Source organism: Ochotona princeps, chromosome 6 (genome assembly GCF_030435755.1).
Source record: "Ochotona princeps isolate mOchPri1 chromosome 6, mOchPri1.hap1, whole genome shotgun sequence".
Lineage (NCBI taxonomy): Eukaryota > Metazoa > Chordata > Mammalia > Lagomorpha > Ochotonidae > Ochotona > Ochotona princeps.
In genome coordinates this window covers 37,578,460-37,593,472 of record NC_080837.1, presented here as the reverse complement: position 1 = coordinate 37,593,472, position 15,013 = coordinate 37,578,460, and the positions used below count along the sequence as shown (strand labels likewise).

General features: G+C 47.9%; 1 protein-coding gene across 2 annotated transcripts; it reads right to left on the bottom strand.

The window, feature by feature from the left end:
* Nucleotides 1–2,095: 2,095 nt before the first annotated feature.
* CCDC32 (coiled-coil domain containing 32) lies at nt 2,096–14,493 on the bottom strand. Of its 2 annotated transcripts, none has more exons than XM_012928844.3 (4): nt 14,415–14,493; nt 11,130–11,385; nt 5,633–5,789; nt 2,096–2,583 (listed from the first exon to the last, which is right to left on the bottom strand). In XM_012928844.3, the coding sequence occupies exons 2-4, from the start codon at nt 11,371–11,373 to the stop codon at nt 2,427–2,429; spliced, it is 558 nt and encodes a 185-aa protein (XP_012784298.2). In that variant the 5' UTR covers nt 11,374–11,385; nt 14,415–14,493; the 3' UTR covers nt 2,096–2,426. The 2 variants fall into 2 exon arrangements, with proteins under 2 accessions (XP_012784298.2, XP_058522065.1); XM_058666082.1 differs by lacking the exon at nt 14,415–14,493 and adding an exon at nt 12,828–12,849.
* Nucleotides 14,494–15,013: the final 520 nt, after the last annotated feature.

The following is a 15,013-nucleotide window of genomic DNA, read 5'->3' as shown; positions in this document are numbered from 1 at the left end:
CGGCAATGGCCGGAGCTGAGTCAATCCGAAGCCAGAAGCCCAGAGCCTCTTCTGGGTCTCTCCCTTGGGTGCAGAGTCCTAAGACTTTAAGCCATTTTTCACTGCTTTCTCAGGCCACAAGCAGGGAGCTGGATGGGAAGTGGAACAGCCGGGACACCAGCCGGCACTCATGGGATCTCAGCGCTGCAGAGATGGTTAGCCAGGTGAGCACCAGCCCTGGTAATTACTATTCAGGAGGAAGTTTCAGGACCCGAGCCATGGCCTCCAACCCTCTGGCACCAAGCTTGGCTTGTCAGAGGGCACATGCCAAAACTAGGAGTCTGGAAGCATGCCATTTCAGAGTTCCAGGATTTGATACCCAACTCTTAATTTGATGGCATCTTCCTGCTAATGTAGATTCTGAGAGGCAACAGAGATGGCTCAAGCCATTGGTTTTTTTTTTTTTTTTCTTTTTCACTCTAGTATCTATGGTGATGGGTAAGCGGTGGGGGCTACTCCTTGTTGTCAAACCACATCAGTACCCAGGGATTGGAGATGGTCATTTGATGATGCCTTAGACACCCCAATGTGGGGAAGAATAATCTGAGGGTGTTACTTCAATGTTTTTTTTTTTATATTTATTTTATCCTTATTGGAAAGACAGGAGAAGAGACAGAGAGGAAGATCCTCCATCCACTAGTTCACTCCCCAAGCGACCACAACAACCGGAGCTGTGCCAATCCGAAGCCAGGAGCCAGGAACTTCCTCCAAATCTCCCACATGAGTGCAGGGTCCCAAGGTTTTGGACCATTCTCGACTGCTTTCCCAGGTCACAAGCAGGGATCTGGATGGGAAATGGGGCTGCCAGGATTAGAACCAGCACCCATATGGGATCCCCGCGAGGACATTAGCTGCTAGGCTTCTGCATTGGGCCCTTGAATGGTTTTGATAGTTCTGAGACGTTATCTGCTTCATTGTACCAGGGTAGAAGAAATATCTCCAAGGTCTATTGACTGACCAGGTCCACCTCAGTGCATACACAGACCCAGACACTTGCCACAAGGCTTGGTCAGAATTGTCCAACCTATTCTACTCCATCTTCTGATGAGGTATTTGACCTTCTCCGCTGGCCCAGATGAGCTGGCTGTCATGTCTACCATGTGCATCTGGGCATGCTGTCCACTGCACAGGCATCAGCAACTGAGGAACCCAGTCCCAAAACATGCACTCCAAGATCATCCTTCATATCCTGTGGTTTTGCTGAGGACAGGGATTGAGCCCAGTGGTTTAGCTGGGGAGTCTCCCAGGAAACCTTACCTTGGGAATCCTCAGACTTGACTCTTGCATGGGCCAGGTAGTGCAGGATAAGGTTCTGTTTGCCTCTTGCACCAGCCAATGCACATACTGGTGGATACAGCTGCCTAAGCCATTGGCTTTCCATGCAGGAAATAAGAATTGAATTCCTGGCTCCTGGCTTCAGCCCTGGTTGTTACAGGCATTTGGGAAGTGAACAAGCAAATAGGAAAGCTGTTTCTCTCTGCCTCTCAATTAAATATTTAAACACACACACTAAAACAGGAAGCTGAAGTCTCCAGCTGTTCTATGTGGCAGCACCCCCTGGGAGGACCTGGGTCTGCGTAACCACACACACGCTGTTGTGATGAGAAGGTTTAATGTGGACACCACATGCTGCATGAAAACAGATCACCAGGAGGGAAGCCTGGGCTTAGCCAGGAAAGCTGCCACCCAGAACAAGCGTGAGCCACTAGAGTGGCACACACTAAGCTACATTTACAAAACTAATTTGGAACCTGGTGCAGGAAGAAGTTGGGGAAGAAACATGAAATAAAACTGGGAAAAAAACACCACAGTCGTAAGTGCCCACATTTCCTCACTTCTTTCACCCATGTTCTCCACAAGGAACAAGTCAGACAGAGGAAATATCCAGCCTCTTTCCCTAGAGTCCTTCTGTTTATTACAGACTTTTGACAGAAGCCACATACAGGACTTAGATCCCTTCTTTTGTCCCACTCATCCCTGACAATGTCCCAAGGGAATGCTTGGGGCACAGGAGTGAATGTCCAGAGAGGCAAGAGAAAGCCTGGCTCACATATGACTTCGTCCTTCATGAGTGCCTTTCCAGACTTGAAAGCTGTAGCCACAGGGCTCTGTCAAGCTGGAAGACAGAGGAAGGCAGCCTTCTGCACCAGCACACTGTGGGTCAGTCACTTCATCCAGGACAGTCACACCGGCAGCTCCAAGCAAACACAAGGGGCTTGCAGCTGCTGGCTTTACGAGGGGCAGCCTGGGCTTTCTCTCTCCCTCTACCTGGCTGCTGCCTCTGAGTTCCACAGTCCCCTCCAGCCTGAAACAGCTACTCAGGGGTCACTGGCGGTAGTGGCGTGTGTGTGTGTGTGTGTGTGTGTGAGTGAATGAGTGAATGTGATTTATTGTTCTGCTGCCACTGACTTGTCCCCGGGTTCTGGCTCGTCCTCGGCAGCTGGCTTCTCCACCTGTGATTCAGGAGGTATGAGACACTGGACCTCCTCCGTGCTGATGGCTACTTTATCTGGCTGCAGCCACCTCTTGAAATGTTCCAGGGTGCTGCAAAAGAGAAAAAAGAGTGGCTGGATCAGATCTGCTTGTTAGTTACTTAATCATGATCTCCTTTACTCAAACCCTGCATTCCCACCCACCGCCCACCGTCTCCTACAATTATTTTTCACTTCTGACATGGAGGTCCTGGGGCAGCTGTGTGTCCTGGCAGTTCCATGGCATAATTTACCCCCTAGTGGGTGTTTTGGCTATAAGAAGCGCCTGCCCCCTTGGAAGGCAGAGCTTCTGAAGGCCTGATGAGAACAGCTGAAGAGTTCTATGCTTCTGTCCTTTTTTTTTTTTTCGCCCCTTAAAACTGCAGAGGAAAGAATTTGTCCAGAAAATACTCAAATAACTCCCAAGTGATTAGTGAGGCTGAAACCTGAAAAGCTTTCAATATCTTACGCCCGAGAGATTCCGTCACACTCATGGCACTCCTTTGCATTCGGTGGGCTTTGGTTTAGTTTGGTTTGGTTTTTTAGACGGTTGCTTATTTATTCCATCCTATAGCAAGTTCCTCATAACAGAAACAGCTGAGTAGCAAAGGTCCCCCACAAAGGAATGGCCACTGTGCCAGAAGAGTCTCTTTTCGTTTATGTGACTATTAGGCTCATGGTCCCCTTTCCTAAGTACCCCAGATCCTAAACCCTAAGGCTATTAGACATTCATCATAAAAAAAAAAAAAACAATTGGCCAACCTAATGTAAACCTCATGCTATAGTGTTTAATAGAACAAAGTCTTGACCACAAGAGCACGTTTTAGCTGTCGGCCAGCAAGAGAACTGTTTTGGACAGCTGAATTTCTTCCTGGCCAAAGTAAACCTGGTAACCACAAACATGAATTTGCACATAAGTCTACTGCTTCTAACCCAGACTTTGAAAATACATGTGTTGGATCTACCACAATAGCCTGTGATTTAATCCTCACCTTGCATGCACTGGGACCCCAGATGAGCACTGGTTCAAATCCTGGCTGCCCCGCTTCCCATCCAGCTCCCTGCTTGTGGCCTGGGAAAGCAGTCAAGGGATGCCCAAAGCCTTGGGACCCTGCACCCACATGAGAGACCTGGAAGAAGTTACTGGCTTCTAGCCTCGGATCAGTTCAGCTCTGGCCGTTGCAGCCACTTGGGGAGTGAACTAGTGGATGCAAGATATTTTTCTTTGTAAGTCTGCCTTTCCAATAAAAAGAAATAAATCTTAAAAAAAAAAAAAAAAAAAGCATGGGCCTGGTGCTGTGGTCTAGTGGCGAAAGTCCTTGCCTTGAATGTGCCAGGATCCCATATAGATACAGGTTCTAATTCCAGCAGCTTCCCTACCCATTCAGCTCCCCTTCCCATCCAGTTCCCCTGTTTGTGGCCTGGGAAAGCAGTCAAGGATGACCCAAAGCCTTGGGACCCTGCACCCACATGGGAGACCAAGAGGAGGCTCCTGGCTTTGGATCAGCACAGCACCAGCCGTTGCGGTTGCTTGGGGAGCGAACCATCAGACAGAAGATCTTCCTCTCTGTCTCTCCTTCTCTCTGTATATCTGACTTTGCAATAAAAATAAATAAATCTTCAAAAAAAAATGCACGTGTAGCTATCATCTCCTGGTACTTATCCTGGGAGCCCACCCAAACCTGAGGGTTGTGAGAGCAAAAACTGACTCTCATGTCCACAGCTCAGGGGAACCTAGGGTGACATGGACCTGTCACCTTCACCACCCCCCAACACACTTCCTACAGAATGTTCAGATCATTTCTGTACAGAAGGAGAAACATCATCATTTGGTCTGGATAAATACACAGAAGCACGCTGATCTGATTTCTTTTTTTTTTTTAAAGATTTATTTATCTTAACTGGCATCTTAACAGCCAAGTTAAATGCCTACTCGGACTTGTCTTTTAGTTTCATTTTCCCACAAATCTTTTGAAGTAACATTGCAAATGTTGTCTCTCCTCAACCAGTTCTTTTTTTTTTTTTTAAAGATTTTTTATTGCAAAGTCAGATGGACAGAGAGGAAACAGGAAGATTTTGCATCCACTGATTTACTGCCCAAGCGGCTGCAATGGCTGGAGCTGCGCCTATCTGAAGCCAGCAGCCAAAACCCTCCTCTGAGTCTCCCATGCGGGTGCAGGGTCCCAAGGCTTTGGGTCGTCCTCCACTGCTTTCCCAGGGCACAAGCAGGGAAAAAGGACTGCCAGGATTAGAACCGGCGCCCATATGGGATCCTGGTGCGTTCAAGGCGAGGACTTAAGTCGCTACGCCACCATGCTGGGTCCTCCTTAACCAGTTCTAAGGAAATAACAAGAAAATGGATCTAAAACATTCTACTCCCACTCCCATCACACTACAGATGTTTAATAAAAGCATCCCTTTAATCTACATACATTTATTGAGTGGCTATATTATGGCAGAAACTCCATAAGGTAGCGGAGATTTTGAACTAAGGAGACCCAGAGCCAGTTGTGGGGTACTTGCTACTTTCCCCAGTGTGTTGCTTTCTTTCAAAGACAGTGGCCCCAGTTGGGCCTAGCAGTTAACATGACTGTGTCCCATATAGGGGGACCTAGGTTTGATTCTCATTCCAGCTCTGGATTCCAACCTCCTGCTAGGGCAGACCCTGGGAGGCAGCGCTGTGGGCTCCAGCCATGAGTTCCTGCCACTCCTGTGGTAGAGCTGCAGCAAGTCCCACCTCCTGGGGCGGCCCCTCCTGTTTTTACTGTTTACCTTTTGGTAGTGAACCAGCAGATGGGAATTCTTTGTCTCCATCTCTCTAGTAAGCAAATGAATAACACTTTCGAAAAAGCAAAGACAATGGTTTAGTCTTCAACTCTACTCAGTCTGTGACCAAGATTCACCCTGGCATTTGTTTTTGGGCAAAAAGTACTCCTCCTTGGGAATCTGCTGGGCTGAGAGTCAACAGAGCAAACTGACACCGAGACCACTTCCGTTCAGAAGAGCTGATGTTGATACCTAGTCTGAGGACAGTGATGCCACTTTTTCTGAACTCCTTGGGGAAAGAGAAGTGCCCTCAGTGAAGAGGACTGGCACCTGGAACTGGGCTAGGGACAAAGTACCTCTCCTCGGAATCCAATCCATCCACAAAGAACTCGGATGCCAACTTCTCCTGGAGGAAGCGATCCCAGCACTCCTTCTTGGCTTGGGCCAGGGTTCGAAGCATGTCCTTCGAAGTCACTTCCTGGTTTAAACCTTTGATTCTCCTCAGTTTCTTCTCTAAAAAAAAGAAAAAGTAGAGCTTAACCAAAAAAAAAGGGCCAACTTAAAATGTCTCATAATTGCTAATGAGCACACCCATCGCCCCTGCAAAGGGGCTCTCTGTTAAAGGACAGCTGGGCGAACAGTGGACAATCTTCTTTTTTTTCAAGATTTATTTATTTTTTTAATTTTATTTGGAAAGGTAGATATACAGAGAGAAGGAGAGACAGAGAGGTAGATCTGATGAGTCACTCCTCAAGCAGCCGCAATGGCGAAGCTGAGCCAATCCCAAGCCAGGAGCCAGGAGCCTCTTCTGGGTCTCCATGCGGGTACAGGGTCCCAAGGCTTTGGGTCGTCCTCGACTGCTTTCCCAGGTCACAGGCAGGGAGCTGGATGGGAAATGGAGCTGCCAGGATTAGAACTGTTGCCCATATAGAATCCTGGCGCATTCAAGGCAAGGGTTTTAACTGTTACACTATCGCGCCAGGCCCACTGCTATCTTTCTTGACGACTTGAAAACAGTCTCTCTGCAGAGTAAATGGTTTTTCTTTTTGTTATAGCAACATGAAGTGGTTTGTAAACCTCACCAGAAAGAATTAGAGAAAGTGATGAGAGATCCAATGGTTCGTTAGACACTGGGTCATTGACTTGATGAGAATTCAATAATAAGAGACCTTTAAGTTCTTTAGGTGGAATTAAATTCTTGATTAAAGAAAAAGAGTCTCCCGGGCCTGGCAGCATGGCCTAGCGGCTAAAGTCCTCGCCTTGAAAGCCCTGGGATCCCATATGGGTGCCGGTTCTAATCCCGGCAGCTCCACTTCCCTTCCAGCTCCCTGCTTGTGGCCTGGGAAAGCACTTGAGGACGGCCCAAAGCCTTGGGTTCCTGCACCCGTGTGGGAGACCTGGAGGAGGTTCCAGGTTCCTGGTTTCGGATTGGTGCACACCGGCCCGTTGCCGCTCACTTGGGGAGTGAATCATCGGACGGAAGATCTTCCTCTCTGTCTCTTTTCCTCTATATATATCTGCCTTTCCAATAAAAATAAATAAATCTTAAAAAAAAAAGAAAAGAAAAAGAGTCTCCCACGCTTTCTTTTTTCAACTTCTCCAATTTGTGGCCTGGCTGTTAGATCCTGAGGATACACAGAGATGCCCTGTGAGTCCCTGGACAGGGGTCCACAGCACTTCCAGGGACAGCGACTCCTCTTTATAGGTTAAGTATAATTGCTGGACAGATTTCTCTTTTTGTGATACAAGAGAGGACACTGTCATTTACCTTCTGCCAATAATTTAGTCTTGCTTTCAACTATAATACTTGGCTAAGTGACGGCTTTGTTATTTATTTATTTAAAGCTCAGAACAATAAAAAAATTATGATTAGCAATGCTTGTTTTTAAAAAAGCATTTATTTAATGTATTTGAAAAAGCATAGTGATGAAAGAGAGGGAAGAAGAAAGAGATCTTGCATCCTCTGGTTTACTCCCCGAATGGCTGCAGCAGGCAGGGCTGTACCAGACCAAGGCCAGGGGCTTCATCTGGGTTCCCATGTGGGTACAGGGTCCCAAGCATTTTGATCATCTCATGCTTGTTGCCCATGTGTATTAGCAGGGAGCTGGACTGGAAATGGAGCAACCAGGAATTGAACCAGTGTCTAGATGGGATGTCTGCATTGCAGGCTGCAGCTTAACCCACTATACCACACTGTCCCCACTCCTTTCATTTCTTACTTTCTTTTTTTTAAAAATAGATTTATTTATTTACATTGAAAGGCAGATTTATACAGAAAAGGAGAGACAAGGATCTTCCATCAACTGGTTCACTCCCCAAATGGCTGTAACGGGAGGAACCAAGCCAATCCAGAACCAGAAGCCAAGAGCTTATTCAGGGTCTCCCATGCAGGTGCAGGGCTCCAAGGCTTTGGGCCATCCTCTGCTGCCTTCCCATGCCACAAGCAGGGAGCTGGATTGGTCAGCATTTGCAGGTAGATTAGCCAGTTGAACCACTGTGTCCACCCGACTTCTTTCCCTCCTTCCTTCCTTCTTTCCTTCCTTTCTTCCTTCCTCTCTCTTTTTTTCTTTCTCTTTCTTTCTTTTTTAAGGTTTATATACAGAGAGGAAGATCTTCCGTCCAATGCTTCACTCCCCAAGTGGCTGCAATGCCAAAACCAAACTGATCTGAAGCTAGAAGCCAGGAACTTCCTCCAGGTCTCCCACATGGGTGCAGGGTCCCAAGACTTTGGGCATCCCTTGACTGCTTTCTAGGCCACAAGCAGGGAGCTGGATGGGAAGCGGGGCAGCCGGGATTAGAACCAGCGCCCATATGGGATCCCGGCACGTGCAAGGCGAAGACTTTAGCCACCTGGCTACTGTGCCTGGCCCCCCACCCCCACTTCTTTCTTTTTTTTAGTCACATAAGTTAACACTGATCAAAATAATAAACTCACTTTTACCCAAGAGCTCACCCATGGAAAAAACAGAAAAACAAAGTCCTGCAGTTGATCCATGTTAAATATCTGAGGAGTTTTGTTTTCTCCTTGAGGATATAAAAAAAGATTATCCATATCTCATGTTTGGCTGAGTTTTTCATTATTTATCTTAGCAGCAGATGTTGCTCTTTTAGATAAGTTTATTTGGAAATAAGCTCAAACATCATGTTATTTAGCCTTGGCTGGCACGGTGGAAGGTGCTCTTCTGGGCAGCGAAGGTCTTTCCCTCCATGGATGTGCTTGTTTCCTGGGATCACCACAGTACAGACACAGTGGCTGCACACCTAGACCTGTATGCCACGGCCTCCTGGGCCCTGCTATAGGCTCCCAAGCCCTGCCACAGGCTCCTGGGCCCCACAACAGGCTCCCAGGTGCTGCCACAGGCTCCCAGGCCCTACCACAAACTCCCAAGCCCTGCCACAGGCTCCCAAGCCCTGTCATAGGTTCCCAGGCTCTGCCACAGGCTCCCAGGCCCTGCCACAGACTCCCAGGCCCTGCCACAGGCTCCCAGGCCCTGCCCCAGGCTCCCAGGCTCTGTCCCAGGCTCCCAGGCCCTGCCACAGGCTCCCAGGCCCTGCCACAGGCTCCCAAGCCCTGCCACAGACTCCCAGGCTCTGCCACAGGTTCCCAAGCCCTGCCACAGGTTCCCAGGCCCCACCACAGGCTCCTGGGCCCTGCCACAGGCTCCCAAGCCCTGCCACGGTCTCCAGAGCCCTGCCATGGCCAACAATGTGGCTCCTCTTTTATTCAGACGATATGTAAATGATCTTCTTCCCTGACTTTAGGAATGATTCCTGAAGTTTTAACTTGCCAAACCAGTCTTCATGAGCCAAAGTCTTCCCTGAAGTTTCCCCAACCCCCGGTTATAAGGCACCCTAGATTCTGATTCTTCAGCCGTCTCAGCCTGCCACTGTTTATCACCATTCAGCAGGTGTTCTGGCTCCACAGCCAAAGCTGCAAGCATCCTTATCCCTGTCTTGGATGGCTTTCTGAAAAATGTCACGTTATTCCCCTACTTTTGTCATTATCCATTACTCGCATTATTTCATAGTTTTTCCTTCTAGTATCTCATTCATAAAATTCCTTGTGAGTCATTTCTTAACAATCACATAAGACCTCTTTTTAAATATATATATATACATATATAATAAATTAAAAAAAAAATATATATATATATATATATATATATATATATATATATGATTTTGGGCCCAGCACGAGATAGTCTGGTGGCTAAAGTCCTCACCTTCAATGTGCCAGGATCCCACATGGGCCCAGTTCTAATCCTGCTTCCCATCCAGTTCTCTGCTTCTGGCCTGGGAAAGCAGTCGAGGACAGCCCAAAGCCTTGGGAGATCTGGAAGAGGCTCCAGGCTCCTGGCTTCAGATCGGCACAGCTCCAGCTGTTGCAGCCACTTGGCACTTGGGGAGCGAATCAATGGACAGAAGATCTTCCTCTCTGTCTCTGTTCCTCTCTGTATATCTGACTTTGCAATAAAAATAAATAAATCTTTCACATATATATATGTATATGTGTGTATATGTATATATACATATAATTTTATTATTTGAAAGGCAGAATGATGAATGGAGAGGTAGAGAGTAACAAAGAGGAGAGAAAGATCTTCCATCCATAGGCTCACTTCCTAATGGGCCCTAACAGCCAGGTCTGGGAGCCAGGAACCTAGAACTCCATCTGGGTCTCCCAAGTGGGTGGCAGAGGTCCAAATACTTGTGTCATCTGCTGCTGCTTTCCCTGGACACATTATTTGGGGGCAGGTGGGAGGTGGATGGCTGGAATGCAAATGAAAAGCCAGGACTCAAATCAGTACCTATGGGCCTGGCACAATGGCTCAATGGCTAATTCCTCACCTTGCAAGTGCTGGGATCAAATATGGACACCAGTTCGTGTCCTGGCTGCTTCATTTCCCACCCAGATTCCTGTTTATGGCCTGGGAAGGTAGAATAGGACAGGCCAAAGCCTTGGGAATCTGCACCTGCATGGGAGACCTGGAAGAAGCTCCTGGCTCCTGGCCTCGGATTGGCTCATTTCTGGCCAATACGGCCATCTGGGGAGTGGACAAGCAGATGGAATATCTTTCTCTCTGTCTTTCCTCCCCGTAAATCTGATTTGCCTTTCCAATAAAAATAAATAAATCTTTAGAAAAAAAAAATCACCCATATAAGATGCCAGCATCGTAGGTGGTGGCTTAACCCACTACACACAACACAGATTCCCTAGATTTGGTTTTGCAACCCATGTGTGGGACTCATGGATATTTGCCAAAGACCCAATGATCCCAAGAATGGCAAATTCGGTGCTGGACTACTACCCCTTTTCTCTCCAGAATGGAATCTGCTGAGTGTCTTTCCTCCTCTGGGGGGTCTTCCTAGAGACCTGGTTATACTGTGGTCACAGGACAGGGCACGGTAAAGGTGCTCAAAAACTGTTTTTAAAATAAAATGGCTAACAAGAGGCAAAAGACATCATATGTTACCAGGCTCTCATTCAAGGAAATGGAAGTTTCCAACTCTGCCAATAGGAAGCTACAGATTGATCTGGATGGTGTGAAACTGAATGCTTTTGAGTTATCTGAATATACTCCTAGGGGAAAGCAGTACTAGGCAAGATTATTCTACATGATGTCCAGAAATAAAGCAGAATTTAAATGAAACAATCAGAGGCACGAGGTGACAAAAACTCTGTATGGAAAGGGAGTGTTTGACAACCAACCCGTGTCTCCCAGAATTACATTTCACAGGAACACGTGGTGTGAACAAAGAAGAAATGAGATTTGACATTAAAGAACTTCAGCATGCTTTCCCTAAACCAGCAGCTTCTGACACAAATACAGAAGTCAGAAACACGTGACTTACCTAGGGATGCCAAGTACGCTTCCGAATCCTGCAAGGGGGCCCAGGGCTTCAGAGCTGGCTGCACGGGCAAGTCAGCCGCCTCCCTCTGGCCTTCACCTCCTGGGTAAGAGTTCACAAAGGAGTCTGAGAAGGCATTGTTGAGCCCATCATCTTGGTCTGCATTTGGCAGACAGGAGCAGATTTCCGCCCAGAGCTCCCTGCCAGATCTGGTGGCTGAAATGTCGATGCTCTCAAACATTTTCATTTGGAATCGGAGCTACAAAACAGAAGTTCCAATTAGGAAGGGCTGAGTTTAAGTATACAATGTAAGTCAGCAAAACTTGAGTACTTATTTATACATTAAAGAATGACAATAGGCTCCTAAGAAATTTAATAGGGCCAGGCACTGGGGCGGAGTTAAGCTGCCACCTAAAACCCCAGCATGCCATATGGACTCCGGTTCGAGTCCTGTCTGCTGTAATTCCAATTCAGCTCCCTACTAGTGTGCCTGGGAAAGCAGTGAAAGATGGCCCAAGTGCTGAATCCCAGAACCCACATAGGAGACCCAGATGAAGCTTCTGGTTCCTGGCTTCATTGGGACTAGTCCGGCCCCAACTGATGCGGCATTTTGTAGAGTACATCAGAGCACAGACAACACTTTCTCTCTCTCTCTCCTCCTTTCTCTCTTTCTCTTAACCCTCCTCTTCCTGTGACTTTGAAATAAATAAATAATTTTTAAAAGGAGGGGCTGTGCCGTAGCATTGTATGTTAAGCCTCTGGCAGCACTGTTGGCATCCCATACCAGCATTGGTTCAAATTCCAGCTGCTCCATTTTAAATTCAGCTCCGAACTATTGTGCCTGAAGAAAAAAAAAAAAAACAGCTTCCAGCTAATGTGTCTGGGAAAGCAGCAAATGGCTCAAGTACTTGGGTCTCTCTACCCACACAGGAGAGATGGGGAAGAAGCTCTGGGCTCCTGGTTTCAGACAGGCCCATTTCTGTCTGTTGCAGCCATCTGAGGAGAAAAAGATGAAAGATCTTTCTCTGTGTCTTCTCTTCCCTCTCTGTAAATCTTTGAAATAAAAATGAATATTAAAAAAATTTTTAAATGTTGAACAGAACAATATTTCCTGTCAGATTCATGTTAGAGGATAGATAACAGATAATTCTTACTCAAGCTGTTTTCATAATAAAGTTTGACTTTACAAATGGAATTACTATAAGGATGGCCCCCAAATGAAAACACTGTATCAGTCCCCTTAGGTTCGCAGCACAGCAATAGTCACAACATCATAGGCAGGTGGTGGGGCGGCGGCTTTTAGACCTGACTGCTCCACTTGAGATCCAGCTCCGCGTTAACACACCCAGGGAAGAGTGGATGACGGCTCAAGTGTTTGGAGTCCCTGCCACCCACCTAAAAGACCCAGATAGATTCCTGGCTCTTGCCTTCAACTTGGTCCAGCCCTGGTCACTGCAGGCATTTGGGGAGTGAGCCAGTGAATGGGAGAGCTCTCTCTTTCAAATAAATAAGTACTTACTTTCTAAAAAGGAAAATGGAGGGCTCAATATGATAGCCTAGCAGCTAAAGTCCTCGCCTTGCATGCGCCAGGATCCCATATGGGCGCTGGTTCTAACCCCAGCAGCCATGCTTCCCATTCAGCTCCCTGCTTGTGGCCTGGGAAAGCAGTTGAGGACGGCCCAAAGCCTTGGGACCCTGCACCCACGTGGGAGACCCGGAGGAGGCTGCTGGCTTCAGATTGGCTCAGCTCCTGGCTTTGGATCTGCTCCTGCCATTGCAGCTGCTTGGGGAGTGACTCAATAGATGGAACATTTTCCTGTCTGTCCTCCTCTCTGTATGTTCGACTTTCCAATTAAAAAATTAATAATTTTTAAAATAAATTTTATATATATATATATATTTTCTTTTTAAGTGGGAAGGCAGATAAACAGTGAAGAGGAGAGACAGAGAGGCAGATCTTCCGTCCAATTTTTCACTCCCCAAGTGACCGCAACGGCTGGAGCTGCACCAATCCCAAGCCAGGAGCCAGGAGCCTCTCTAGGTCTACCACGTGGGTGCAGGGTCCCAAATCTTTGGGCCGTCCTCGACTGCTTTTTCCAGGCCACAGGCCGGGAGCTAGATGGGAAGCAGGACTGTCAGGATTAGAACCAGCGCCCATATGGGATCCCAGCTCTTTCAAGGCAAGGACTTTAGCCACTATGCCATCACACCGGGCCCAAAAAAAATTTAAAAAAAAAAAAGAAAGAAAGAAAATGGAATGCTGGACACTGAAGGCAGAGGGGAAGGTGAAAAGGCAATTGGGTACAGAGTTTCTATTTGGAAAATGAGGAGCTTCTGGAGATATAAGTAGATAATGGCTGCATAACAATATAAATACCAGTAAACTGTAGGTACAAAAATGGTTACAATGTTAAACATCACGCATGCGCAGAGGAAATTCTAGGAAGGTTCCGGTGTGGGCAACGAGCCTGTACTTTTCTCCTTCCATGGCCTGTTAAATTCTACCTTCAATAGGATGCTTACGGGCTTGCACACTCCCGTATCCCTACGAATAGACAGTAAACATTGCTTGGAGAGGGTCTGTCCAAATACACAGACCTCAAGCTGTCTACCCCACACATTGAAGCGTCAGAAACTGAACACTGAAATGCAGGCATTTCCCTCGCTTTCTAGATGAAAGTTCAGCAGGGTATCTAGCTCAAAAGCACACTATGGGTAAACTGTGATTTCTTAACTGGAAAGCAGACCTGCGCCGCTCCCGAATACTTATTTTTACCCAGGACCAATGCTCTGAGTAGGCTGAAAGCATTCCAAACAGGCTGCGCAGCAAGGAAAATGCACAGGGCAGAGGGTGGGGATGGGGTCCTAATTCAACAGGCTTTACAGGTTATAAGTCCAAGTTTTCTTCCAAGAACAGCTTTAGGGATACGAAAATTAGGGTAAGGTCTGAATTGATTCCAAAAGACAGCCCAGGCGGCGCACAGGCCCAAAGCAGAAGGGATGCAGGTGAGGGCAGCCCTGGGTGAGCCGATGCCAGGAGCTACAGTCCACCGGCACTGGAAGCCGTCCCCCTGGCTCGCACAGGAATCCCCCAGACCCCCCGTGCTTTGGGGCGTCCAGAACCTCGCGGGCCACCATGGTTCCAGATCCCAGGCAGGCCCCGGTCGCTCCTGTCTCTAGAACTGGCTTGGAGAGACGAATCGGGGCCCTGACACCCTCTGCGCTACTTCGGAGTCAAGCCACAAGGCGGGTACAAAAGGCTGGGTACCGCAGGTCCCCCTCACCTACCACATACCCCTGCCCAGCAGCCTGCAGACGCCGGACTCCGCTCCGTAGCCGTCACCCAGGAAGAAACGCGGAGAGGCGGAGACTCCGAGTGACGGAGCCTAGGACTCCACCAATTACCGTCCTCCCCGGCCATGTTGTGTAAGCGGATTGGTCAAACGAAGGCCGGAGCAAAGTGAAAAGCAGACAGCGGCGAAGGGGCAGTGGTTGCCAGGAAACAGGGTGTCCGGCATGCGGTACTCTGCCCCTCTCTTCCCACGGGTCGGTTTCGTGACGTGTAAACCTTGGGGTTCTAGTCCCGAATCCATTCATCCCTCCCAAAGCAAGTTCCCCTGCTTGGCAATTTTCTGGGGCAAGTTACCTGTCTGAAAATTTCTCCCCTTTGCTATCGGGGTAAAGCACTTTCAGTTGCTTCTTTGCTTCCACTCACTGGACGCAGTGCCCACTGTGGGATGAGTTTGTGAAGTTTTGCCTCGCTCATTCAGTCAGGCGGTCTCCACGACCTCTCAGCAATTAAGTCACGGGAACGGGCACTGTCATAAGCTTATGAGAGCTTCATCCAGCGACTCCGTGGCCTAATGATTTGAGCTGTTTTCTTTGCC